Source organism: Choloepus didactylus (genome assembly GCF_015220235.1).
Source record: "Choloepus didactylus isolate mChoDid1 chromosome 25 unlocalized genomic scaffold, mChoDid1.pri SUPER_25_unloc1, whole genome shotgun sequence".
In the NCBI taxonomy this organism is placed as follows: domain Eukaryota; kingdom Metazoa; phylum Chordata; class Mammalia; order Pilosa; family Megalonychidae; genus Choloepus; species Choloepus didactylus.
Genome location: NW_023637606.1, coordinates 5,423,810 through 5,450,213, shown reverse-complemented (window position 1 = coordinate 5,450,213; position 26,404 = coordinate 5,423,810). Strand labels below are relative to the sequence as shown.

Here is a 26,404-nt window from a genome sequence, read left to right as displayed (position 1 = left end):
AGGTGACTGGACGGGGTGGGAGGCTGGGCCAAGGGCCCATCTGAGCTGTCTGGCCCTGGAGCCATTGTCTTGAGACCCGTCGTATGGCTCAGGTGTCTCTTTTGAAATTAGGGGGACATACCGGGGCTTAAAAATCAAGATTTGCACTCAGTCTGGGTGGGTATCTGGGCTAGTGCCTTGAATGACCACAGGCAGGAGCCAGTTCTGGCTACTGCCTCTGGGTGGGGCTGTTTAGAGCCCCCAGGACATCTTGGACCTGTCCCTGTGCATGTATACTGTGACCCCTGAGTGACCCACATCATGGGGGATCCACCCAGGAAGGGGGAAGCAGCTGCTTCGCCAGGTGTCTTACCTCCTCATGGGCACAGCACCCCCTTCAGAGCCCTGCACAGGTTCTGGGTGAGAGCTAGGGCCAGAGCCCCCAACCCCTACACGTCTTAGTGCAGACTTTCAATGACAGAGCAGCACTTGGCAAAAATGTTTTCTGGGGCTTCTTCTGCCAAGATCTAGAGAAGAGAGCAGAAGGGGGTCGGTTCTGAGTCACAGCAGGGACATTGCCCTCGGCCGCTCAGACAAGCCTGGGAAGGGAATGGAGGGTCACCAAGTGCCAGTTCTTTATCAGCGGTGCAGTCCCACGGCGGTGTGAGGGAAGCACGAGCTGAGGAGGGATAGACAAATAAGAGGTTACGTGTCACTAACCCTGCTTTATGGCGAGCACAGCTGGTCAGTGTCTCAGCCACCTGGGATGTAGCTGCACGAGCCGAGCCGCACAGAGAGGCTTTCCTGCGGAGCGGCCGCCAGAGAAAGTGGTGTGCAGAAGTACCCCCCAGCCCTCCCATCTGTGCTCCTTGGTCAACCCAAGCTCCACAGCGCATTGCTGTCCCCTGCGCCTTCCAAATGCTCCCCAGGGCCCCCGTGACATCTCACGCTCCACCTTCAGGCAGGGGTGGGAGATGTGGCCGAAGTGCTCATTTAATCTTCAAGACAGAAAAAGTAGCAGGAACAGGGTCATTTGAAGAATAAGACATTCCTACTTCCCACCTTGCAAATGCTTTATTATGAGACTGGGTTTGAGTCAAGCTGTAGTTGACTAATGGCCATCATCTTGAGGTTTTGTAGATATTTTCTAAAACTTGATTTACTTTACTTTTGCAGTATTTGGGAGCCAGTACTTTGTTTAGACCTTGTTAATAGCTCCTAGCCCCAAGGCCTGTGGCCAGACTGCCCCATGGAGAAAATGGGTCTCTGCCAGGAAGTTCCCAGTACATGCTGGGAAAACAAAGGCCCCCAGACGTACAGATTGGGAACCAGGACCACAGCGTGACCCCTGTGCTGTTTAAGCTAGCTGGACCTGCCCTCTAGGACCCGGGCAGGGGAGACCTACGTTTCGGAGCAGGTTCTTCTGCTGGTAGAAGGTCAGGATGGGCTCACACAAGGTATAGTGTGTCTCCAGGCGCTGGCGGATGGCCGACTCGGAATCGTCTGCCCACTGCTCCAGCCGACCCCGGTGCAGTACCCTCTGGACCATCGTCTCCATGGAACAGTCAAACACGATCACCATGTCGGGGGCCCGGCCCACCTAGGCACCAGGCAGAGGGGGCTGAGTGAGGAAGACGCTGAGAGGGGTGGCCCCGGTGCCCCGTCTCCCAGCTCTGTCCTCGGACTCTCCCCAGGAACGTATGTTGTGCAGGCTGGTAAAGAATAACTGGACCCGAATCCATTGTATTTTATTTCGACTTTTCATTTTGCGTGTTTTTGGATAAGTAGGACATTTCACATAGCTGGAAAATTAAACTACCGAGAGTCAATCGATGTGAAAAAAATTCTTTAAAAATGAAAAGTCAGTTGGCCCCCACCAGCCAGTTTCATGCTCCCTGGGGGGCAGCCAAAGTTCCTTGTCTTGTGTCTTTTTCCATACCACCAAATACGGATCTGTGTTCTGTTTCTTCCTTTTTTATACAAATGGTGAAAATGCTGATTTGCCCTTGACTTACTGTTCAGTATAGGTGGGGATTATTTCATATTGGCACACAGGAAGTTTCCTGATTTTTAACCACTGTATAGGATTCTGATATATGGATGCACCATAATTTAACTCGTTCCCCATTGATGGATGCTCAGAATGAAATCCTTATTTTAAAATGGACTGAAGCAGTCTTCGTTTGCCTTCCTCTGGCCTTCACACGTTCACTTGGAAAGGTATGGGAGCCCTCAGCTCGCCAGCTGCACGTCACCCTGCTCTGCCCTGCCTGCCTGGTCCCAGCCCGGGGAGGCCTTCCTGGATGGCCCAGCCACCCACCGTGAGCTCCACCTCCTCTTGGTTCCTTCAGAACATCCTTGTCGAATAGAATCCAGCAGAACATTTTTAAAAAATCACAAAATGAAGTTGGGGTTCATTCCAGGAAAGAAAGGTGGTTCAATATAATTTACTGCATTAACATTTAAGTAAGGAAAAAGTCATAGCATTTGCATAAACACAAAAAGGTCAATTGACAAAATTCAACGTGCATTCTGGATTGAAAAAAAAAAAAACAACAACTGGGAATTGATAGGTATATTTCCTCAGCTAGCATCTTTTTGTTTTCCCACTAAATTCAGGAATAAGGCAAGATTCCCACCCTTGCCACTACGACTTAGTGTGGTATGGGAGGATTAGCTAAAACAATTAGATAAAGAAGAAAGCAATTCATGAAATTCATACTGGAAAGGAAAGGAGACAAAACTATCTCTACGTGGCAGATGATATGACTATATTTCTGGAAAACCTGAGAAAATTAACATAAACTAGTACAGAATTTGATGAAGTAACAGGATTTATAAGATACCAAAATCAATAGCCTACATGTATATAAAAATCACCAGTTAGAAAAGAGAAATAGGAGGCCCCATTTACAAAAGCAACAAAAAGTATAAAATACCCCAGCAAAGCTTTAAAAATGTGCAACGTCAATGAGCAGAATTAAAATATTCCTAAGGGACTTGTACCAGTTTGGATATATTTTGTCCCCCAAAACGCTGTGTTCTTTGATTCAGTCTTGTCGGGGCAGATGTATTTAGTCCAGATTAGGTTGGAATCCTTGGATTAGGTTGTTTCCATGGAGATGTGACCCACCCAACTGTGGGTAATACCTTTGATTAGATTATTTCCAAGGAGGTGTTACCCCACCCATTCAGGGTGGGTCTTAATTGAATCACTGGAGCCCTATAAGAGCTCAGACAGAAGGAGCTAGCTGCTGCAGCCAATAGAGACATTTTGGAGATGGCCATTGAAAGCGGACTTTTTGCTGATGCTTTGCTCCGGAGAAGCTAAGAGAGGACAAAACACCCTAAGAGCAACATTTTGAAGAATGCACTGGAGCTGAGAGAGGAGCTGAAACACAACCCAGGATCAGTAGAGGCCAGCCATGTGCCTTCCCAGCTAACAGGTTTTCCAGAGGCTATGCCTTCCTTCGGTGAATATATACTTGTGTTGATGCCTTAATTTGGACATTTTCATGGCCTTCAGACTGTAAATTTGTAACCAAATAAATCCCCTTTATAAAAGCCAATCCATTTCTGGTATTTTGCATAACAGCAGCATTAGCAAACCAGAACAGGACTCAAAAGGGACCTAAACAATGTGAATTTATATACACTTGAAGATAGGAAGATAACATTATAAAGGGGCTGAGTCTTCCTAAGCTAGATTGTAGTTTTCATACGTCCCAAATGCAGGTTGATTAAAATGTTCATATATGAAAATGAACATGCAGGAGTGGCCAGGAGAACCCTGGAAAAGAGCAATGGATGGGAATGGGATGCAGATGGAGGGAGTTCCGCCCCCTACTGGATATTAAAATATAATAAAGCCTCTGTAATTGAAACAATTTGGGGTACAAGTGGACAGACACCTAGGACAGAATAGAAAGTCCAGAAATAGACCCAAGTGAATATGGGAAGTTAGTATATGGCTAGGGTGGCATATCTAATCAGTGGAACAGGTAAACTTAAATAACTGACGTTGGGACAACTGTATTGCAATTTGGAAATAGATAAAGTTGGATTCTCACCTCATTCTAAAAACCAGGAAAAGCTCCAAATGGATTAGATGTAAGAAATAAAAGCATACAAGTACTAGAATAAAACATGGATGAATTCCTTTCTAACCTAGGAGTAGAAAAAAACTGTTTCAAAATCCAGAAACAATAATAAATGATTGAAACATTTGATAAAATTTACAAAATAACTTTTGTAAGGCAAAAGCACACAATAACAAGTCAAAGGATAAGAGAAAAACTGGGAAAAAATATTTGCAACCCATGTTACAGAAAGGGCTAAATCCCTAATAAAGAGCTCATAAAAATCAAGAAGAAAAAGACAAACACACTGGGGGTGGGGAGTAGAAAATGAGCAAAATATAAAAAGAGGGGTATCACAGATGAAGAAATTAAAATGGGCCCTTAATCTTTGGAAAAGATGCTCAACCTCACTCATAGTAAAAGAAATTTCTTTTAGAATTACATACCATTTCTTGCCTCAATGAGATTGACCGAAGTTTGGCAGCGTCCTTTGTTGGTGCAGCTGTGGGGAACTGGGCACTCCTGTACATTGTGGTGGCAGTGCAAAATGTAGAGGAATTTGGGGGCATCCAGCAAAACCATCTATGCATTTATTCTTTGATCCAGCAATTTCCACTCCTAAGAATCTATCCCAGAGATACTGGCAAAAATATGAAATAGCACACAAAGGTTACTTAGTGTAACCATTTGCATTGTAGTGGCAAAGATTAGAAACAATTTATTGCCCATCAATAGGAGATGGAGCAAATAAACCAAGGCACCCCTACCCAGTGGGAGACTGCAGTTGTAACAAGGAATGAGGTAAAGCATCCTCCAGGAGTAGAGCCAAGTCTAGCCCCAGCTTCTATGGCAGGTCCATTGTCAGTTCTAATGCCAACTACAGAGCTAGAACCAGCTCTAGTGCCAGTTCTCCTGTAACAACCAGTTCAGCATCTCCAACTCCAGAGGTAGAGTCAGCTCCAATGCCAGCTCTAGAGCTAGAACCAACTCCAGCACTACTTCCAAAGTTATAACCTGTGACATCTACAGAGCTACAGCCAGCTTCATCCCCGGCTCTAGTACCAACTCTAGAACTAGGAGCAGTTTCAGCACCAGTTCTAACACCACCTATGGGCCTACAGCCAGCTCCAGCACTAGCCACAAAGCTGGAGCTAGTGCCCTCTACAAAACCAGAGGCAACTCCAACCCCCAAATCAGAGCTAGCTCCAGCACCCAGCCCTACCATCAGCTCCAGAACTACAGTCAGCCCCAGTTCTACCACCAGCTGCTTAACTAGATCCAACCCAGCTCTAGAACCAGCCCTACAGCCAAATCCAGTGCTAGAGTCAATGTTCCAGAGTTGGAGCCCGCTACAGCACCAGGTACAGAGCTAGAGCTGGTGCCAGGTTCAGAGCTAAATTAGCTCCAGCACCAGCTCTATCACCAGCTCAAGAGCTACAGCCAGCTTCAGTTCCGGCATCAGAGCCTTCCTCTCCCTTGCCTGTGAAGGTGTTTTTTCTTTGCTTTTCTTTCTTTCTTGCAGATTTTTCTCTTTTATGTTATAAAACACACATCAAATACATTTTAACCTATTATTCACTTTAAAGTGTACAGTTCAGTAGCACAAAGAACATTCCCAGTCTTCCTATCAACACTATCTAGTTCCACAATATTTTCATTACCCCCACGGAGACCCAGCCCCATTAAGCCATCACATCCCATCCCCTGCTCCTTTAGCTCCTGGGGGCCACTAATGTGCCTTCTTTCCCAGCGAATTTGCCTATTCTGGAGTTTTCACACAAATGGAATCATACAACTAAAAAAAAAAAAAAAAAGGAACAAGGAAGATCTCTTGATGCTGATACGATCTTCAAGATATACTGCAAAGTAAAAATAATAGGATATAGAGAATGCTAATTTTTGTGTGAGAATGAGGGGCACACACACACCTTCCTTATATTGCAAAAAAAGATACTAATAGGACAAACCAAACACTAAGAAAAATGGGTCCCTACAGGGGGAAGGAGGGCACAAGTTGGCATGGGGGCAGATAGGAAGGCTGGAAATAAGATCTTTCTGGATATACCTTTTATATGGCTATGACTTTGGGACCATTAAATAATTCACAAGTTCAAAAGTCAAATTAAAAAGCAACCCCTAAATCATGAAAAACAAACTGAAATAAATGAACCCAACTTTGTATCAATTTCATCCACATAACGGTATTATACAAAGAAAGTAGTTATTTCAGTTGACCTGGTATTTTTACTGTACATCTATGGTGGAATATATTCTAAGGGAAACTGGAACTACAGTCTTAAATTCTGTTTGGAAGTTTTATTTATAGTACTAATACTGATTTATTATTTTGTAACTTTATTGTATCTAATGGGATAATACAAATGAATAAGTTAAATATAAGGAAACAAAATTTCTGGGGAAAGAGAAAAGAGAAGTAAAACACTGTAATATTAAGTGTGAACTGGGAAATATTAGTATTCACTTAGGATTTTTTTGTTTTTCCTTTAAAAAGTGTTTCCTAGCTCTGTCCACTGGAGAGGGCTAGAAACAACCGCTAACCTTTGCACCCAGATTTGCACCACTAAAACAGGGTTCTTTGAAAAAATGGCCAATTCCAAGTCCGGGTAGGAAATGCAGAAGTTTCTCAAGAGTGGGGAGTCTTATACCAGAAAGCATGGGAAGCATTTGGTGTGAAATGGGGCAGTGCCAAAAGGACACAGGTATCAACGAGAGGGGCTCCTTTTGGCCAAAGATGTGACAATTTGAGCATCAGAAAGAATAATGACTGCAATTGATTGAAACACAATAAATATTACAAAACCCTTGAGTTCATATGATATGAGAAAGAGGAAGACAGAGAGTGAGAAACAGAGAGACAGAAGAAAACAAAACAAAACAACTGACCTCACTGTCACCATTGGAGGTGACGAGGGCGCCAACTCTGAAATTGGCCATTAATGGGGAAGAATTAAGGATTTACCCCACCTTTCTTAAGAGAATTATATTTCAGGATAACCAAATAGTCCTAGTTTATGAAGGCAAGTTTTTTTTGTTTTTTTGTTTTTTGGAAGAATTCCAGCTAATAAATGTGGAATAAAATAACTGGACTAGAACATTATAATTGAGCAACATCTAATGAAATAACCAACTCAGATGAGCCACATATGAAAACATTAGATAAGAGACAGACGGGGCATTTTACAGCAGTCGCTACCTGACCCTTTACTAAGAGTGGGGCAACCCAGTATTTAGGAATCTCCTGACGTTACGCAATCCCAAAACACACTGAACCGGAATCTAATTAAGCCTGTATGCTGTACGGGGAAAAAAGAGGGATACGGAGGGAGAAGTTAAATGATACCACGAGGAAATGGGCGGATAAATCCCAAACGCGGGACTTCGTAAGGGACAGCTGACCCAGGTCCTTCAACAAGTTGAGGGCAGGAGAAAAGCAAGCCAAGGAGGATTCTGCATTGGATTAGGAGAGAGATAGAAAACAACTGCCACATGCAAAATGTTTTACTCCTAAGTCCAACAAAAAGACTATGCTTTAAAATACATGATCAGCAATAACAACCATGAAAGGTTCTGGTACAGAGAAAGCCAAACCGTGATAATGGTTCCATCTGGATATGTGAGAATTCCTTATACAGTTCCACTTGTGTGTGTGTTTGGAAGTTTTCACCACGAAAGTACTAAAGATTGCCTTGTTGGCTTTCCCACCCATGAGCACTGAGTAAACAGAAATGGCACAAACGTATCTCTTCGTGAGCACAGCGAACGTGACTTTTATTTAGTCTCTCCCATACTTCCTGGTTTGAAGCTTTTCTGCATAAACATTCATTGATTAGCTTCAGTCAGTGTCCCTCAAACTGCGCGATTTTCGTCAGCACTGTTATTTAAGACTGTGCATTCCATCAACTTCCTTTTTCTGTATAACCTTTTTTTTTAGGGCAACAATATCATTTTGGTAAATGGAAAGTTAGTGTCACTTGACATGGAGGTAGCTGTAAAAATAAATACAAACCAATGTCAATTTCCTGGATTTGATATTATACGACAAACAAGACACTGGCATTGGGGGAAGATGGTGAAGTGTCTGTGTGACTTCTCTGTGCTATCTCTTCACTTTCCCGGGAGTTTAAGTTATTTCAAAATAAAAATTAAAAAAAAAAAGTACATAATCATTGAAAAACGTTCTTCCTGAACTCCCTAAAATCGTTTTGGGAAACACTGATCCAGTTAAAGGGGCCGTCAGACCTCTCCAACGTAGTCTAAACTAACTATAACAATTGTAGGTAAATGTATGTTATCTCAGCTCATCCTCCCCTCTGCCCCTCGAGCGAAGTGTTTCCTGAGAGTTCTAGTGATTCGTTCAACCCACGCTTGTCCACAGCCCGCCACGAGCCAGGCCACACTCTGTACAAACAGCCACGGGGTGCTGAGCAAAGCTCCTTGGGGCTTTGCATTCTCATGACAGATGCAGTCACGGAGACAGACGGGGAACAAGCCCCTCGTTGAGAAGATGCTCAAGTGCATCTGTCCACGTTTGCTGACCGAGGCTCGGAGAGTTGAGACATTTGCTGGAGCTACGTAGGCAGGAAGCGGCAGAGGGTGATTTGAGCTGAAGTCCGGCCCCCCTTCTGCAGGGCAGGAGGCGACCTCAGGGCAGGGCATCTGGAGGCCTGGGTTCTGGCCTGCACTCTGCCCGCCACGTGGGTAAGTATTCTTCCTTGGGCCTCAGTTTTTCCATCTGAAAAGTAGGGGCATCGATCTCCCTGCAACACTGAGTTCACGTCCAACCTGGGCTTCCTATCAATTTTCAGTGTGTTGGTCCTGACAACTTCCCATGATGGTGTCTTGAGTGTACAGTGAGAGCAAGAATCATAAATGGAATAAGCACACACTTCCTAAGCAATGCTTCTTGAGCACAGAGATTTCTATCTGGAGATCCTTCTTCAAGCCGGACTGGCTGCAGCAAACTGCACCAAAGTCAGCCTTAAAACAACAGATGCATGAGCTGGTCTTCATGTGGTCTGTGCATCGGGGTTGAAGGGCCATGCCGGATGGTTCTGGGGACATTTTCCCGCTCAGAACCTGTACAGTCTGGTGACCCTCAGGCAGGCAGAGGGGCCAGGCTGATGATGAAGACTTAAACAAATCTCTGCTCCCACAAAGAAAATACTCCTAATAGGCAGCCCTGTTTTTCTTTCATCTTCTGTCTTCTGAAAGCCACACGCTCCTCTTTAATGTAAACAAGCATGCACGATTGCAAATGACAGGTGACACCCAGCCTCCAAGATCAAGCGAGAACTGGGAGAGGGGGCACTGTGGCAAAGGCAGAAGGCACAGCCCATTGATGGCTGCCTGGTGGAGTGATTAAAAGCGGGTACTCGGGAGCTGACTGCCTGGGTCCTGCCTTCACAAACAGACCGTATGGCCCTGGACAAGGTCCTTGATCCTTCTGTGAAAAGGCGCATTGCAAACAGCGCTGAGCGCCTGGCACCATCCCTGACGATGACGGTTCAGCCATGCAAAGTGTTGAGAACAGCGCCTGGCCCGGTCAGCGCTCAGGAAGTGTCCACGTCCTGGTTGCCATGGGGACGCGTTGCCAAGTCACGGTTTTTCAAGAGAAGCTGGGAGATTTGATGTGGGATCTCCCGATTTCTGAAGGTTGCCTGCTGATTCAAAACACAACACGGTCTGGTCCAAACTGGACACACGTGTGGAACCAAATGGGTAGTTGTAGGTTCTGTCGAGACTTTGTGGGATCCATTCAGCTAGCAGAGAAATGAACTGGCCAGATCTTTGCTCTCCTGGAGCTCCCAGTCCAGGGGAAGGAGCCAGGAATTGCACTTTAACCTCCTGACAAGGAGCTTGGTGTGACTGCTTGGAGGTGTGAACACAGCACCCCATCCTGCTGTGACCTGTGATTGCATCAGCACTCCTGGACCTTTTTGAAGGGAATCCACACCCGCCATCCGTGGTTTCTCTCTTCCTGCCAACCCTTTCCAAATGGAATCGAAACAAGCCCCCAGATGCCACCACCCACAGCCTGGCCATTCAGGTGCTTGGATGGATCCTTTCATAGAGTCAGTGTCCACGTGTAAAAATAACCTGAAGAAATCCACTCCAACTTCCTCTGTTCCCTTGGCCTGGGTCACTGTTCTGCCATATCTGGGGTCTGGCTTCAACTCCATCACTCCACTCCTGGCCCCCCGGACCACCCAAACTCAGATAGCCCACTCCCATCCCTCCAGGATTCATTCTGTTCTTTGCTCCTCGTTGACCTTACCGCTACCAGAAGTTTCTCTGTTTAGTTTTGCATGTATTTCTGGGTGCCTGATGTCCCCACTGGAATATTAGCATCTTGAAAGCAGGGTCCACGTTCCGTCTTTTGGCCTTTGTCCCTAGACCCAAGGACACTGCCTGTTCTCAGAACTATTTGGGGGTGGGTGGTTGAATAGATAGATGAATGAACGACTATATTCCATCCTTGTGGCCTAAAGTTGACGCTAACTCACTGGGGAAATATTTTATCCACCAGGTTCCACGTGCTGGGCAGGGAAATGGTGAAATGTTCCCAGAGAGCTCACCCTGGTTCTAGAAGCTTCCTGATAACCTGACTGTCCCTTGATAACACATTTCCCACTGGTCTCCTGTTCCCCGAGTCTCACCCCGTCATCCTCACCATGCATGCCCTCACATGCACACACGATTTCGGGGTCACTCACAATGCGCTCAAACTCCTTTGCTTGCTTCAGCTCCCGGGGGAAGCCGTCGATGAGGAAGCCCCGGCTCTCCGGGCAGGCCAGCAAGCTGTCGCTGACCATGTCCAGGATGACGCCCTGGGAAGGAAGTGGGTGGATCTGGAGTCTGGGGTAGGGGGTCCCCCCCGCCCCCCCCCACCCTGGGGAGACCTATTTTAATATGATCACTTTGGCAAGTTCTATTCCTCAGTCTGGGCCTCGATGAAGATGGGGTGACACCTGCCCCACCCAGTGGCCTCTGAAACTCCCGCCCCAACCCCATTGACTGGGTGGTGTGGCCATGTACTGGGTATCTTGGGTCCCATGTGATCATCAGCACAACATTTTGAGGTGGGTACTGTTGTTTCAGAGGGGATCTGAAATTAAAGCTAATTTTATGGAGAGCTTCCAAAGTGCCAGGCACTCAGCTCAGTGCTTCAGAGGAATGACATCATCCAACCCTCACCACGGCATTCAGGTGTGGGTCTAGCAGGTCACCCCATTTCACAGACAAGGAAACGGAGGCTCAGCGCAGGCCAAGCGGGGGCCGAGCTGGGAGCCACGGCCTCCCTGGGAAGTCTCACCGGTGCGCCCACTTGTGCCCTCTCCCCCTGCCCGTGAGCTCTCACCGTGGGCACCAGGAGCCCCTGCAGCATGATGTCACGGATCTGCCAGCCCCGCCGGGTGCCCTGCTGGGCCTCCTGACGCAGCAGCTGGCCCAGCCCCACGTGGCAGAAGCCATATTTGCTTGCCATATTCTTGCACTGCGTCCCTTTGCCACAGCCGGGGCCGCCCATGACGAAGATGATGAGGGGGGTCTTGAGGACGTCTGTGGTGCCAGGGGAAGAGGGAGGAAGAGGAGTTGGGGCCTGATGGGGACGGTGGGCACCAGTGTGGCTGTGTCCACAATGAGTGTTTGTTCTTGGGTAACACTGGACACAGGTCTCCTGGCATACCTTCTTTTGCCCTCAGATGGTATCTGGGGTTCCTGGACATGTCCCCAGTGGTATACCCAGGTATGTTGTGTGCTGGTGCTGCCGTGGGTGGCTGTCCATGAGCAAATGAACTCGAGCAGGCCAAGCCCTTTGCATGCAGCATCTCCTTGAATCAGCCCACCAGCTCCATCATCCCATTTTACAGTTGAGGAAACTGAGGTTCAGGGAGGGGTGGGGAACCTGCCCACGTTCCCACTCATACCACCCTCCCCTCCCTTTGCCCGGTCCCAGTGGCCTTCTTTCTGTTCCTTTGTAAATGCTGAACTCATTACTCCCCAGGGACCTCCACTTGGAACACTCTGCTCCAGTTCCTTCAAGCCACACAGCAGTCCTCCATTCACTTCCATCTATACAGCCCCCCTCCTGTCATTCCCTGTCACAGGACACCATTTCCTCCACAGCAGTGACCACAGCCTGTAAATATTTTGCCCATTTACTTGTTCTTGTTTGTCTCCCCAGCCAGACTCTGTACTCCAAGGGGGTAAGGGCTATTTCTGTCTCGCTTATCCCTATATTTCAAGCGCTTGGCACAGCTCCTGACATACAGACGTCGCAGAGGAAAAAAGCAATGTCCAAGGCTACCAGACACATCTCAGGAGTACGTAGTTTACGGTTGCAATTTTTGCATCTTGCTCCCCTCTCCCTTTGCTTGGCTACTCTTCTGCATCCCTCAGGGCCCAGCTGAAACCTCGCCTCTTCCCAGAGCAGGGAGCTGGTTTGGTCCATTCACCGCCCAGTCCCCCCAACTCAGCGGAAAGCCCGCAGCCGGCGCCCAAGTACTCCTAAGCGGATCGACGAATGAATGGCTGAGTGGTGAGCATGCGCACTTGGCAGGGGTGGGGAGCCAGTCCGCTGGCACCTCCCTCCTGAGTCCCCTTCCCCTGCCCCCAGAAAGCCAGTCACCCCCGCTATGTTACCCTTCTCCTGGGGCCTCAGGGGTTTGCCCATCTGGGGCAGCTTGGACGTGCAGAGACCCATCGCGCCAGCCGCCAGAGGGGTGGTCGAGACCCATCTCCACCCAGGCCCTAGACCCCTCCTGGCTCGGCTTAACGTCATAAGGGCCCCCTGTCCCGACCATCTTCCGGGATGAGGGGGTTCCCCCGAGGCAGGGGGAGGAAATGAACCCCAAACAGGCCCTGGTGGAGCCGCGTTGGCTCTGTTGGGAAGAGTAGGCCTCGGTTGCTATGGTGACGCGGCTTCCTAAGACTCACTTCCGGAGCGAGCTGACGCATGCGCAAAGCTCCTGGGACGCCTCGAGGCGGGAGCGGGGCCCTCTCCCCACCCAGAATGCCCCGCGGCCATTGAGTGGTGACGTCATTGAGGAGGGCGTTCCCGGACGTTGTGATTAAATCAATCCCGCTCTCTCACTATATATATGTAGTGGAAAACTAGAGCGCGGGCGACAGAAGGCGCTGCCTTGAGCTTAGACTATCTGAAAAGAGAAAGGGGATACGTGTCAGCGCGTGGAGGTGCCAGCGAACGATTTGGCGGTTGCCATCGCGACGCGGGGCGCCGGAAAATTTCGCTTCCAGGTCAGGCGGCGGCGCAGGCGCAGAAGAGCCCGGAGCGGGCGGCTGAGGCCTACGGGTCCGCTGAGCTTCCCGGACGTTGGAGACCCCGCGGCGCTGAGGATTTGGGGTCCTTCGACAGACACCGCTCCCCGAGGCGGAGAAGGTTGCTTCCCCAAGAACTGAGAGACGCAGACCCCGGGGGAGGCGAGAAGGAGGAGGAGGCCCGACACGCTGACCGGATCGGACCGGACCCGGATCACTGACTGTAGCCCATGGCGGCCCTAGTGAGTATGAGGCGGGCTTGGGGAATCCCGGCTGCAGCTTCTGTAGCCCCCCGACTCATCATCCCGCCTCCTCTCTTCGCAGGGCCCCAGCAGCCAGAATGTCACTGAGTATGTCGTCCGAGTCCCCAAGTAAGTCCCGACTCCACTTCCCATCCTCCCCCAAACGGGAATTATAACCTTCCCGAGCTTCTGGGCGTGCCTGGTTCCTTCTAGATCTGGAGCCTTTGAGGACAGGGCTGGGGTTGAGCTGAGCCTCTTCCAGGGCGTCTGTTTTTTGGATGAATAAATAAACGAACGAATGAGTGAGAACATCCCTGCACAGCACAATTCAGCCCCCTGGCCTAGCATTCGAAGCCTGAATGCACCTCTGTTCCCCATATTCTGGCCATAAGGACATGTTCTTTGCCTTGCCTCCAACTGGTCAGGCTTTTTCATGTCCAGGACTTCTAGGAAGCATTCCCTACTTGCCCTCGACCCCCCACTGCTCCCCAGGGCCAAGTTCCCCCAAACTTTTGTTTCTCCTTCTACTCTACTTGTACCTGGGGTCGGGAGAGTATGGATCTGGCTTCCCTGATGGACTGGAAAATTCTGGAGTCGTATATGGGTTCCAAACATTGTCCTAGCCAAAGGGCCAAGCCAGGGAGGGTTGAATGAATAAATGAACAAATGATTGAATGAGCACTGCCTTCTTCTTGCCCACTCCAGAAACACAACCAAAAGGTATAATATCATGGCCTTTAATGCAGCTGATAAAGTCAACTTTGCTACTTGGAATCAGGTAAGTCCTTGGTTTGGGTGGGGTGGGGATGGATGGGCGAGGGAGTGAGAACTTGACCCTGGATTTGCTGAATATAGCACCTTAGTAACCAAGGCTTAGTTTCCCGAGCTCTCCCAAAGTGGAGAGAAAATGATGACTAAGGCCCAGGCTGAGCTGCTGGACGTCCCCGTAATTCGGATTTGGCAGACCCTTCAGGAAGTCTGCTTAAAGGAGAACATTTAGGAGTCATGCCATTTTGGGTGTTTTGGGTCCAGATTTGTCTGGGCAGGGGAAGGGACTCGGCTTGGGGCTGCCTGCTACACATGGCTCCAGAGCCCCCTGCAGGAGAGGCTCTAGAAAGGGCTTTGGAAGCCATGAAAGCGTTTTAAATGGGGAAGTCACAAAGTGATCTGGCCACTGCCGGGAGACAGACTCTGGGGGTGAGGGGGGCTGCACTGGCTCTGGCGAGGAATGCTGGGGGCTGGGAGCAAACGCAGGTGATGAAAATTGGTTGGACTCTGATGTGTTTCGAAAATAGAGCTGACAGAGTTTGTTGACAGATGGGTATTGGCCAGTGAGGGAAAGCGAAGAGTCATAGGTGATTCCGCTTACTAAGCTAGAGAAGCTTGGATTAAGGTGCCGTTTGGATGGAATATTCCAGAATTCCATTCTGGCCATTTTATATTTAAGCTGTTAGGTATCATAGAGGAGATATAAGTAGGCAATTGGATGTATGAGTTGGGCTTTGGGTGTGAGTGGGGCCACATCTGGGCATTTGGAGTGCCACGGAGAGATTTATAGCTCTGGCAGCTTCAGCTCCTCCCACAGTTGGGCAGCTCTGACTGCTCCTATTGTTTGTGAGCACAGTTCTCTGTTTTGACTGTTCTCAAATATTGTCTCATGCCGTTAAGCTGATGAAACTATTTGTGAGAGGCCAGTGGATGATGGATTGCCCAAGGGAACTTCTTTCCAGGAAGTTATGTGATGCCTGCCTTCTGGGATCTGGAGTTACATACTCATGTACAAACTAACAAGCTCAAGCTAACATGATCCCCCTCCCACCAACCACCAGCCCAGCCTGTCAGATGATACAATGTTTCCGAATCCCTAATCATTCAGGATGTGTGGGGGTGGGGCTCCCACACTTACCATTCAGGAGCGAGATATAGCCCACCGCTAGGGGGCACCCTTCCCCCAAATCCCCCGGTCATCTAGAGGAAGCCCTCAGTAATCACCTGTAAATTTATCACCCCTAGTGCCTCACCAACCAGGAGGACACCCGTTCCTGTCCCCAACCCCAAGCACCTTGAGTTTACACCCTTGGAGGAGCCCTGTTCCTAAACACTAGCCCCTTGGAGGAGGTGCTGCCCCAACACTGATCTTTCAGGGATAGCACTTCAGAAGTTAGCACTAGCCACGGTACATGACCTCAAAGCCACTAGAACTCAGGGGGTTACGTGGAGCCATTCACTGATCATCATGGAGAAGCATGCCTCCCATCACTAATTGCCCTGGAGGACCCCTTGTTTCTAATCGCCTGCGGGTCACACCCCCTAAAATCTAATTATTCCATTGCTAGGGGTCCAGCCTCTTAAAAAATCTCGTTGTCTGGGGGACCTTGCCCTAAAAAATTAATGAGGGGGTGGGGAGTGGGTCAAAACTACATCCCCTAGAAGAAACTAATCTTTTGGGGTAGATGCTCCTTTAATCACTGTTTTAGTTTGCTGAAGCTGATGAAACATACCAGAAATGGGTTGGCTTTTAAGTGGAGATTTATTATCTTACAAGCTTACAGTTCTGAGGCCATGAAAATGTCCAGATCAAGACAGCAGGTGATGCTTTCTCCCCGATGACCAGCGATCCTCGACTCCTGTGTCACGTGGCCAGCATTGGCTTTCAGCTTCTGGCTGCTCTGTGGCTTTCTTTCTGAGCTTCTGTGTGTTTCTCTTTTAGCTTCTGTCTGCATCTCTGAATTTCATCTCTTGTAAAGGACTCCAGGAAGAAGATTTAGACCCAGGGGGCACACGTCAGCTGAAATAACCTAATCAAAAGGCCTACAATAGATCTATACCCACAGGAATGGGTTAACTTTAAGAACACGATCTTTTCTGGGGTATATAGAGCTTCAAACCATTACAATCACTCATCATCCCAAGGAGGGGGTGGGTACAGGCCTCTAAACACGGTCAGCCACAAGGGACGACCCCTTTTCTAACACTCATCACCCCTAGGCAGCATTTGGGCAGAAGCACCCTCCTGCGAGCCCCTTCTCTGGGCTGATGCTGAACAAGCCAGGGGGCATCCCTGCCCTTCATGGGCTTGCTGCCTTCAGGTAATCAGGCATTTAGCATCCTCAGCACTCAGTCCTGGGGTGGGGAGGCCAGTGGCTTTGGGAGCACATTTAGCCCTCTATCTCCACCTCCCCCCCTTCCCCCAATCAGATGACAGCTCGCTGCCCATTTTCCCTGGAGTTAGTAACTGTGTTTTTACTTTTAGGTCATTTTCTGTGTACTTAGCACCAATTCAGTCCCAGCCTCTCCCCTAGTTGTGGAAGTCTCTCGGTATATTCAAGAACATTAGGTATTCTCCCAGCTCGTTCCCTTGGAGGTGACTCCTCATGGGAGCCTTCTGACCTCCAGTCTGCCCTGGTTGCTCTCAGCTGTGCTGGTCTCGTCTGGGGTGGGGGTCTCCCCCTGCCTGGATCCTGGGTATGCCCACTGCTCCCCTCTCTTGCACCCATTTCTCATTTTTTGGATCCCACCTTGTCCTTGTTTATCCTCGTTTATCCTCGTGTTTTAATGAAGCACCTCGTCAGGTAGCTCCCTGGAAAGGAGCCACAGAAAGGACACTTGGAGCCCCCCAACTGACTTTAGTTTGTCCTCACAGTGGATGGATAGCTTGGCTGGGTATAGAATATGAGGTTGGTAATCGTTTTCCTTCAAAATTTTGAAGGCTTTGCTCCATTGACATCTGGCTTCTTTCTGGGGTTGCTGTTGACGAATTTATTGGGTGCTTGTTCTTGATCCTTTATATCAGAGGGCAGTAAACCTTTTCTTAAAGGGCCAGATGATAAATATGTTAGGCTTTGTGACCCATACGTCACTGTCAAGACTGTGACAACCAGTGATTATAGTAGACGATATGGGGATGGATGGGTATGGCTGTATGTATCCCAGTAAAACTTTATTTACAAAAACAGGTGCCTCACCTGATTTATATATGTTACCCATTTTTTCCTTCCAGTGGACCTCCTCTTTGTCCCCTGGGGTCTGAAATCTCATGACGATGAGAAGCACTGTGGGTTGTCTTGCCATTTTGAGTTAATGCCTCTTGGCAGTTGTCCCATAAGTTGCCCCTCTTTTTGGCTGCAGAGTATTCCGTTGTCTGGAGGAACCCCAGTATATTTTTCCAGTCCCCTGGTGATGGGCATTTAGGTTTGCTTCCAGTCTTTTGCTATAGCCAGTAGCGCTTCAATGAATAATAGCCTTGTGTGTATATCATTTCCTCCTGTGATATCTGAAGGAAGAGTTTCTAGTGCAAAACAGTATGTGTATTGTAAATTTAAATGCAGACTGCTAAATTGCCTGGAGATTGAAATTTGGAAAAACTCAGCCTTGAACGGTGTATAAATTGAGGTGGCAAGCCAGAGTGGAATGCAGAGAGAGAGAAGGAAAGAGGGCCGGCTCCAAGCAGCTTGTTTTTTTGGTGTTTTTTTTAATACAACTTTATTGAGATAGAATCACATAACAGTCATTCAAAGTGTACAATCCGTTGTTCACAGTATCATCATATAGTTGTGCTTTCATCACCACAAACTTTGAACATTTTCATTACTCCAAAGAATAAAATAAAAATTAGTATAAAAAAAGAACATCCAAAACATCCCATTCTCCTCCTCCCGCCATTGTTCATTTACTTTTTTTTAATAAGATTTATTCACACACCATACAGTCATCCAAAATATACAATCAGTTGATCACATTACTATCATATAGTTGTTCATTGATCACCCTGATCTATTTTTTTAATATTTTCTTTGTACCAGAAAAAGTGATAATAAGAATAAAAAAAAATAGTGAAAAAAAAACACCCAAAACTCCCCCCACACACACCCTATTTTTCCTTTAGTTTTTTGCCCCCATTTTTCTACTCATCCATCCATACACTGGATAAAAGGAGTGCGATCCACACGGTTTTCCAAATCACTGTCACCCCTCATAAGCTACATTGTCAAACAATCGTCTTCAAGAATCAAGGCCACTGGGTTCAGATATGACAGTTTACATATTTACTTCTAGCTATACCAATACATTAAAACCTAAAAACTGTTATTTATATAGTGCGTAAGAATGTCCACCAGAGTGACCTCTCGACTCCATTAGAAATCTCTCAGCCCCTGAAGCTTTATTTCGTTTCATTTCGCATTCCCCTTTTGGTCAAGAAGATGTTCTCAATCCTATGATCCTGGGTCCAGGTTCATCCCTGGGAGTCATATCCTGCATTGCCAGGGAGATTTACACCTCTGGGAGACAGGTCCCATGTAGGGGGGAGGGCAGTGAGATCACCTGCCAAAGGTGACTTAGGTAGAGAGAGAGAGGGCCACATCTGAGCAGCTCGTTTTTATTGTTGGTTTTAGTTTTATTTTATTGCTAGAGTTACCTTTTTTGTTTTTTCTTTTTTTAACTTTTAATTTGTAAATAATTTTAAACTTACACTAGAAGTTGCCAAAATAAGCATAGAGCTAAGGTGGTTTCATGAGTGAGGTCCTTGTTCTTAGGAAATGTACATGGAAGCATTAAGCCTTAGAGGAACATGGTATGTACCACTTACTCTCAGATGTTTAGAGGATGGACGGACGGATGGATGGATATCTAGATAGATCGATTGATAAATGAATGGATGGCTAGGTAGATGATAGATTGATAGATATATAGATTGATTGATGGATGGATAGGCATGATGGGTGGATGGATGGATGGATGGATAGATGGATAAATATCTATATAGATATAGATTGATGGCCGGATGAATGGATGGATGGATGGCTAGATGGACACTCTTTACTCAGTTCACTGAAGATTAGGATTGGGCTTCCTTTTTGCCAAGCAGTTAGTTGGCACTGAGATTCTGAACTTCAGCTTGCGGAGTGTAAAGGGTTCTCCTGGTTGGGCGTGGCCTGTGCATAGGCAGGGTCCCTAAAAGGTTTGTCTCTGGCCCCCAGGCTCGGCTAGAGCGGGACTTGAGCAACAAGAAGATTTACCAAGAGGAGGAGATGCCGGAATCGGGTGCGGGCAGTGAGTTCAACCGCAAGCTTCGGGAGGAGGCTCGGAGGAAAAAGTACGGCATTGTCCTCAAGGAATTCCGGCCGGAGGACCAGCCCTGGCTGCTCCGGGTCAATGGCAAAGCGGGCAGGAAGTAAGTGGTGGCAGCTGGGGGTGCCGGCCAAGTTACCGCGCCCCCTCGGCACACGCACTTTGCTGGGAACCTCAGTTCCCAGGTGTCTAGTGGGGTGGCTACACTTCCTTACAGGGTTTCAGTTTCAAAGACTTAACTGAGTTGACATTTGTCCCTGGCTCTTCAGCAGCTTGCCTGGGTGTGGTGCAGGAAGTCAGGCAGCCGTTCTGGATGTGCAGAGAAAGGGGCTGCCCCTGGCTTGGGGCAAGGAGGGGGTTCAGGCAGAGGGACCACTGAGAGGGTGGCCAGTGGCCGCACAGCGTTGAGTATGGCTGAGAAGTAGTCAGGCGCAAGTGATGGTGGCCATGCCTTCCGGTCCCTTCTGGGGTCCCCAGCCAACTCCTTAGGCACCCAGCTGCCACCCTTGGGTGATGTAGCTGGGGGCAGATCAGATGGAGGCATATCATGATGGATTGGGCTTCTGGGCCGGTGTTGTTAACAGCATATCTCACACCGTCTCCAGAATAATCCGTGTGCACGAAGTGTCAGCCCTTAGCCAACCCTCTCTGCAAGGTGGGGAGTGCTGGCCGTTTTCCAGATGCAGAAACTGAAGCTCAGGACTAGCTTAAGCCCCTACAGCTCATTCTCAACGCAGCCAAGAGGTGGGCTGGGGCAGAGACAGGGCTCAGGCCAAGGGGGCCTGCTGTGGAGGTGGGGCTGGCTCCAGTCTCCTGGGCCAGGCCGTGACTGTGGTTCCCTGCAGGTTCAAGGGGGTGAAGAAGGGGGGTGTGACGGAGAACACGTCCTACTACATCTTCACCCAGTGCCCCGATGGAGCCTTTGAGGCCTTCCCGGTCCACAACTGGTACAACTTCACGCCGCTGGCCCGACACCGCACGCTCACCGCGGAGGAGGCCGAAGAAGAGTGGGAGAGGTGAGTGAGCCTGGGCAGTAGCTGGGGGTGCAGGGCATTTCAGTTTGTTAAAGCCGCCGCAATGAAATATACAAGAAATGGGTTGGTTTTTACAATGGGGAGTTATTAACTTGCAAGCTTACAGTTCTGAGGCCTTGAGAATTTCCAAATCAGGGTATCAGCAGGTGATGGTTTCTCACTGTAAAAAGGCTGCTGGTGATCTGGGGCTCCTCTGTCACATGGGAAGGCACATGGCCAGCATCTGCTGGTCCTTCTCTCCTGGTTTTCGTTGCTTTCAGTTTCTGGCTGCTTCTCTCAGCTTCTCTTATAAAGGACTCCAGCAAGAGGATTAAGACCCACTTGGGGCCTGCCTCAGTTGAAATAACCTAATCGAAAGGTCCCACCCACAGGAATGGATTAGCTTCAAGTACGTGATCTTTTCTGGGGTCCATAAAACCTCCAAACCTTCACAGAGGGAAGTGGAATGCAGCCTTTGTGGAGCCCCACTTCCACCGGCGAGGGGCTCAGTCAGGGGCATGTGTGACTGAAACACTTGGAAATGGGTCCAGTCACCCTGGGTGACCATGCTGGGAGCCGAGGACACAGGGGTGACAAACCAGACACCATCCACGGAGCCCCATAACGCTCACAGTCCAGTGAGGAGGCAGACGCGATGCTACTTAGTTAAAACATCAGGGCGCAGCAGGGCCCCCAGGGTGCTAGCTGTGAGAGCCAGAGGTGGAGGTGGCTGAGCAGAGCCCTGCAGCATAAACACAGCTGGCTGGGGGACCACAGTCATCCCCTCCATGCTGTGCAGAACAGGCTTCCTGTGCAGGGAGTGTTGAGGGGAGACCAAGGCAAGGCCTCAGAGAGGGGGTGGGCATGATGAAGGTCACTGAGCAGAGGGAGGTGGCGCCTGAGGCTGGAGCGGAGTGATTGTGGGGAGCAGGACAAGGCCACGGGGCAGAGCTTTAAGGCCTGGCCAAGTATTTGACTTCTCAGCAGGGCCACCAGCCCCCTGGGTCTGGGAGGGAAACCCAGACCTGTTTGCAAAACTGGAGGTTTGCACACGTCACAGATTAGCAGACTCTCAGAGGAGCCTACAGCTCCCAAAAGATTAAAGACTTCCCTGCTTTGCGTAATCATTTCCTTTAATTTTTAAATTTTTGAATGAGTCAGACATTGTCTCACTTCCCAAAGCGACCCCTAGAAAAGGTCTGCAGGGAAGTGTTGCCCTTGCCCCATCCCCTTCCATCTCGCTGGCCTTGTTGCCTGCTCCAAGCTGTGTAAACGACTGAGGGTTTATTATATGACAGGTACTCAAGGGGCTAGTGCCCCCTTTTTGCTCCTCTTTCCAGAACTCATCTGGCTGGTCCTGTTTGCCTCGTTTTCTGCGAAATCTGCTTAAGTTTGGCAGAGAAAAACTTGGCATTTTATTGACTCACATTCATTTGTGCGTTAACCTGAGGAGAAATGGTTTCTTTTTATCAGGGGTTGCATCTACTGAACTAAGAATGTAAAACGTCTCCCTGTGCTTCTCATTGGGCTCATCTTGGTCCAGGGCATCTGCATTTTTACTCCACTCTCCAGGTGGTTCCGACATGCAGCCGGGCCCACTGGAAGCAGACTTTCCCACTAGCCATTTGATCACCACCCATGAAGTTTGTGTGTGCTGCTGTATATAATTCTAACATTTTTTTGCTGAATGCAGCCACATTTTCTTTAAATTTATGTGAACCCAGTTCCAGCTTTCCTTGCTGCAAAAACTGAGGGACTCAAAAACTACAATAAAAACAGAATGGTATGAATCTGCTCTGGCCAGAGGCTGTTGCCTGAGAGAGACCCAAAGCCAAAGAAAGGTATTAAGCACAACCCAGTGATATAATTACCACTGGATTAGTCAGGGTTCTCTAGGGAAACAGAACCAGCAGGAGATATCTGTAAATAACGAAATTTTATAAATGTGTCTCACCAACTGTGGGGATGCATGAGTCCAAATTGCGTACAGCAGGCAGCAAACCAGCAACTCCGAAGAAGGTCTTCGATGAACTGCCCAGGAGAGGCTGACTGGCTGAAGAACTGAAAGTTCTCCCTGTTCCCCTTTAAAAGTCTTCAACTGATTGGATTAAATCCAGCTGATTGAATTCTCTCATTGCTGAACACATGCCCTTCGATGATATCATCAGTTGCAGACGATTGACTGATGATTCAATAAACCAGCCTTCTGGTTTACTAACCAGCCACAAATGTCCTTGCAGTAACGATTAGGCCAGTGCTTGCTTGACCAGACACCTGGGCACCATCACCTGGCCAAGTTGTCACATGAACCTCACCATCACAACCACTGAACTGTAGAAGTGAAAGTGGGTGAAATGGGAAACTTCGTGTATGTTACCACAGTTGTTCTGGTTTGCTAATGCTGCTGTTTTGTAAAACAACAGAAATGGATTGACTTTTATAAAGGGGGTTTATTTGGTTACAAAGTTACAGTCTTAAAGCCATAAAGTGTCCAACGTAAGGCATCTACAGTAGGGTACCTTCACTGAAGGATGGCTGATAGCGTCTGAAAACCTCTGTTAGCTGGGAAGGCATGTGGCGGGCATCTGCTTGCTCCCAGGTTGCATTTCAAAACGCTGTTCTCCAAAATGTCAGCCTCCAAAGGCTGTCTTCAAAATGTGTCTCTCAGCTGCAGCTCTGTCTGGGCTTGCATGGCTCTTTTTAAAATACTCCAGCAAATCAATCAAGGCCCACCCTGAGTGGGCGGGGCCACACCTCCATGGAAATAATCTAATCAAAGGTAGTACCCACTGTTGGTCAAAGGTAGTACCCACAGTTGGGTGGGTCACGTCTCCATGGAAACATCCAATCAAGAGGTTCCAACCTAATCAACACCAATCCATCAGCCCCCACAGGATTACATTAGAGATCATGGCTTTTTCCGGTGGACGTAATATGTCCCAACTGGCGCAACAATAAAAAGGGCAGGCTCTCCTGGGGATCTCTTGCTCCAAGCCCGAGTCCCCGGTCTCTCTGGGGAGCGGCTGGCGGAGGCGTGGGCTACTGTGTGGGGAGGGGAGGAGGGAGCAGCCCATTCCCAGCCCCCCAACCCCCTGGCCCGGCCCCACAGGAGGAACAAGGTCCTGAACCACTTCAGCATCATGCAGCAGCGGCGGCTCAAGGACCAGGGTCAGGATGAGGAGGAGGAGGAGAAGGAGAAGCGCGGCCGCAAGAAGGCCAGCGAGCTGCGCATCCACGACCTCGAGGATGACCTGGAGATGTCGTCCGACACCAGTGATGCCAGCGGCGAGGAGGGTGAGGCCTGGGGGGCTGCGCTGGGTGGCCGGGGTGGCGGGAGCAGTCGGCTGAGCCCACCCTCACCTGCTCTTCCCCTCGCGCAGGTGGCAGAGCCCCCAGGGCCAAGAAGAAGGCGTCACCGGCCAAGGGGGGCAGGAAGAAGAAGAAGAAGAAGGGGTCAGACGACGAGGCCTTTGAGGACAGCGATGATGGGGATTTCGAGGGCCAGGAGGTGGACTACATGTCTGACGGCTCCAGGTGAGGCCTGTGGGCAGGGGTGTGGGCAGCCCGGCCCAGCCCGAGGACGCGCCCCCTCACCCCTGCCACGCTCTGTCTTCAGCAGCTCCCAGGACGAGATGGAGGGCAAGCCCAAAGTGCCCCAGCAAGAGGAGGGGCCCAAGGGTAGGTGGGGGACCTGGGGTGTACCTGGGGGGTGGCTGGGCCAGCAGGTGGAGCCTCTCCCCGCTGCCACCCCTGCCCCCTCCACAGGCGTTGACGAGCGGAGTGAGAGCAGTGAGGAGAGTGAGGAGGAGAAGCCGCCCGAGGAGGACAAGGAGGAGGAAGAGGAGAAAAAGGCCCCAACCCCCCAGGAGAAGAAGCGGAGGAAAGGTGAGGCTCAGCAGGTCTCAGAGGACCCCAAGCCCCGCTTCCCGACGGCCCCTTCCCTGCCCTCCCCACCTCGCTCGGCCCCGACAGGTGCCTGCAGGGTCCCGGCTGGGCCTGGCCGTGGTCTTGATTCTGGCCCCTTCTGCCCCCCGTGCAGACAGCAGCGAGGAGTCGGACAGCTCGGAGGAGAGTGACATCGACAGCGAGGCGTCCTCAGCCCTCTTCATGGCGGTAAGGACTGGCCTGGGGGCGGGCAGCGGGGCCCACCCTGGGTCCCGGCTCACACCCCCGTCCCTGGCTTTCAGAAGAAGAAGACACCCCCCAAGAGGGAGCGGAAGGCATCGGGAGGCAGCTCGCGTGGAAACAGCCGCCCCGGCACCCCCAGCACCGAGGGTGGCAGCGCCTCCTCCACACTGCGGGCGGCCGCCAGCAAGCTCGAGCAGGGTCCGACCTGCCTTGTCCCCACCCTGCCCTCCGCCTGTCCCCTGGGCCACCACCGACCCCCGTCCACCCCCACCCCTAGCAGCGGCCCCTCAACATCCATCCTTGGTCTCCCCGTTTGGTGTCAGGGCCTGAGGCCACAGACTGGGGGTGCCTCTTCCTCTTCGCTCTGTGTGCCAGGCCCCGGGCTGAGGGTCCGCGCCCCCAGGGGCACAGGGGTCACCGCCACCGCCTGACAAAGACGATGGGGCTCAGAACTCGGGTCCCCCGCCCGAGGCAGTGGTGGTGGAGCGCCTCACCCGGCCTGTCTGCCCCCCAAGCCCTTGTGCCCTCCATCCCCACACATCCCCGCCCTGGGTCCTGCCTAGCGGCCCTGAGACTCATCCCAGCTCCCCTCCGACAGGGAAGCGGAGCAGCGAGGCACCGGTGGCCAAGCGGCTGCGGATGGACTCCGGGCCCCAGAGCCTGTCCGGGAAGTCGACGCCCAGCAGCGGGTGAGTTGGCGAGGGTGTGCGGCAGGCGGGGACTGGGGGGCTGGGGGCTCTCGCTGACACCACCCCCTGCTCTCCTCCTGCAGCGACGTGCAGGTGACCGAGGACGCCGTTCGCCGCTACCTGACCCGGAAGCCCATGACCACGAAGGACCTGCTGAAGAAGTTCCAGACCAAGAAGACGGGCCTGAGCAGCGAGCAGACGGTGAACGTGCTGGCCCAGATCCTCAAGCGCCTCAACCCCGAGCGCAAGACGATCAACGACAAGATGCACTTCTCCCTCAAGGAGTGAGGGCCGCGCTGCCCTCCCACCCAATAAACAGGCTCTGTTCTTCAAACCGCTCGGCCCTGTGTCCTGCCGCCTGTGCACTGTCTTGCCCAATGTGGTCTTATCAACTCTGCAAAGACCTGAGCATTCTTTCCCTTAATTCACTTCACTCCTTTCCAGCCCCTCCTTCTGGAATGTTCTGTCCCCTATTCAACCTCCTCTCCTCCGTGTTGCTCAGCCTCCGTCACATCCGCTCTCTTTCTCCCCATGTTGCTTTCTGGATAATTCCTTCAGATCTGTCTGCCTTCCCCATTCTCTTTTCTTGGGCCTTATTTATCCACAGAGTAACCCGGAAGTATATAATTTCGATGATTATTTTACATTTTTCAAAGCATCTCTTTCTTTCTCACTTCCGTTGGTCTCTTTTGATCGTGTCTTTGTGCATAGGTTCCAGATCCCTTCTTTTATGGTTTTACTTTAAGCAGCCCTGTTTTATAGTCTCTGCCCAACACATCTTTTGGCTGAAATTTGCGGGACCCCTGGGGGCGGCTTCTCCCCTTTGTGAGAAACGAGTTCCTTGAGTTTTGTAATTTGGAATGAATTCACGCTCAGCGCGGAGGCTTTTTATCTGTGGGAATCCATGT

At 50.0% G+C, this 26,404-nt stretch overlaps 2 protein-coding genes across 3 annotated transcripts; one reads left to right on the top strand and one right to left on the bottom strand.

Moving 5' to 3' along the window:
* Positions 1–358: 358 nt before the first annotated feature.
* Positions 359–12,805, bottom strand: LOC119525437 (adenylate kinase isoenzyme 1). The gene is made up of 5 exons (XM_037824190.1): positions 12,720–12,805; positions 11,437–11,636; positions 10,793–10,906; positions 1,385–1,579; positions 359–506 (listed from the first exon to the last, which is right to left on the bottom strand). Exons 1-5 carry the CDS (start codon positions 12,778–12,780, stop codon positions 438–440), a joined length of 639 nt encoding a protein of 212 aa, XP_037680118.1. The 5' UTR covers positions 12,781–12,805; the 3' UTR covers positions 359–437.
* A 407-nt stretch (positions 12,806–13,212) lies between these two features.
* GTF2F1 (general transcription factor IIF subunit 1) lies at positions 13,213–25,830 on the top strand. Of its 2 annotated transcripts, none has more exons than XM_037824188.1 (13): positions 13,213–13,597; positions 13,680–13,726; positions 14,303–14,375; positions 19,576–19,769; positions 20,512–20,682; positions 23,789–23,973; positions 24,060–24,213; positions 24,296–24,357; positions 24,445–24,564; positions 24,719–24,792; positions 24,867–25,005; positions 25,406–25,496; positions 25,580–25,830. In XM_037824188.1, exons 1-13 carry the CDS (start codon positions 13,586–13,588, stop codon positions 25,782–25,784), a joined length of 1,527 nt encoding a protein of 508 aa, XP_037680116.1. In that variant the 5' UTR covers positions 13,213–13,585; the 3' UTR covers positions 25,785–25,830. The 2 variants fall into 2 exon arrangements, with proteins under 2 accessions (XP_037680116.1, XP_037680117.1); XM_037824189.1 differs by having other exon boundaries at positions 13,215–13,597; positions 24,299–24,357.
* The last annotated feature ends 574 nt before the right edge of the window (positions 25,831–26,404 follow it).

What these genes read in the sequence shown, in the direction of transcription:
- GTF2F1 (XM_037824188.1), top strand. An exon ending in TGATGCCAGCGGCGAGGAGG is followed by an intron (nt 23,974 to 24,059) that starts GTGAGGCCTGGG and finishes CCCCTCGCGCAG; the next exon opens with GTGGCAGAGCCCCCAGGGCC. An exon ending in AAGTCGACGCCCAGCAGCGG is followed by an intron (nt 25,497 to 25,579) that starts GTGAGTTGGCGA and finishes CTCCTCCTGCAG; the next exon opens with CGACGTGCAGGTGACCGAGG.
- LOC119525437 (XM_037824190.1), bottom strand. Translation starts at nt 12,780, where the DNA reads ATGGGTCTCTGCACGTCCAAGCTGCCCCAGATGGGCAAACCCCTGAGG. An exon ending in CAAAGGAGTTTGAGCGCATT is followed by an intron (nt 1,580 to 10,792) that starts GTGAGTGACCCC and finishes CCTGGTGCCTAG; the next exon opens with GTGGGCCGGGCCCCCGACAT. An exon ending in AGAAGAACCTGCTCCGAAAC is followed by an intron (nt 507 to 1,384) that starts GTAGGTCTCCCC and finishes TCTCTTCTCTAG; the next exon opens with ATCTTGGCAGAAGAAGCCCC.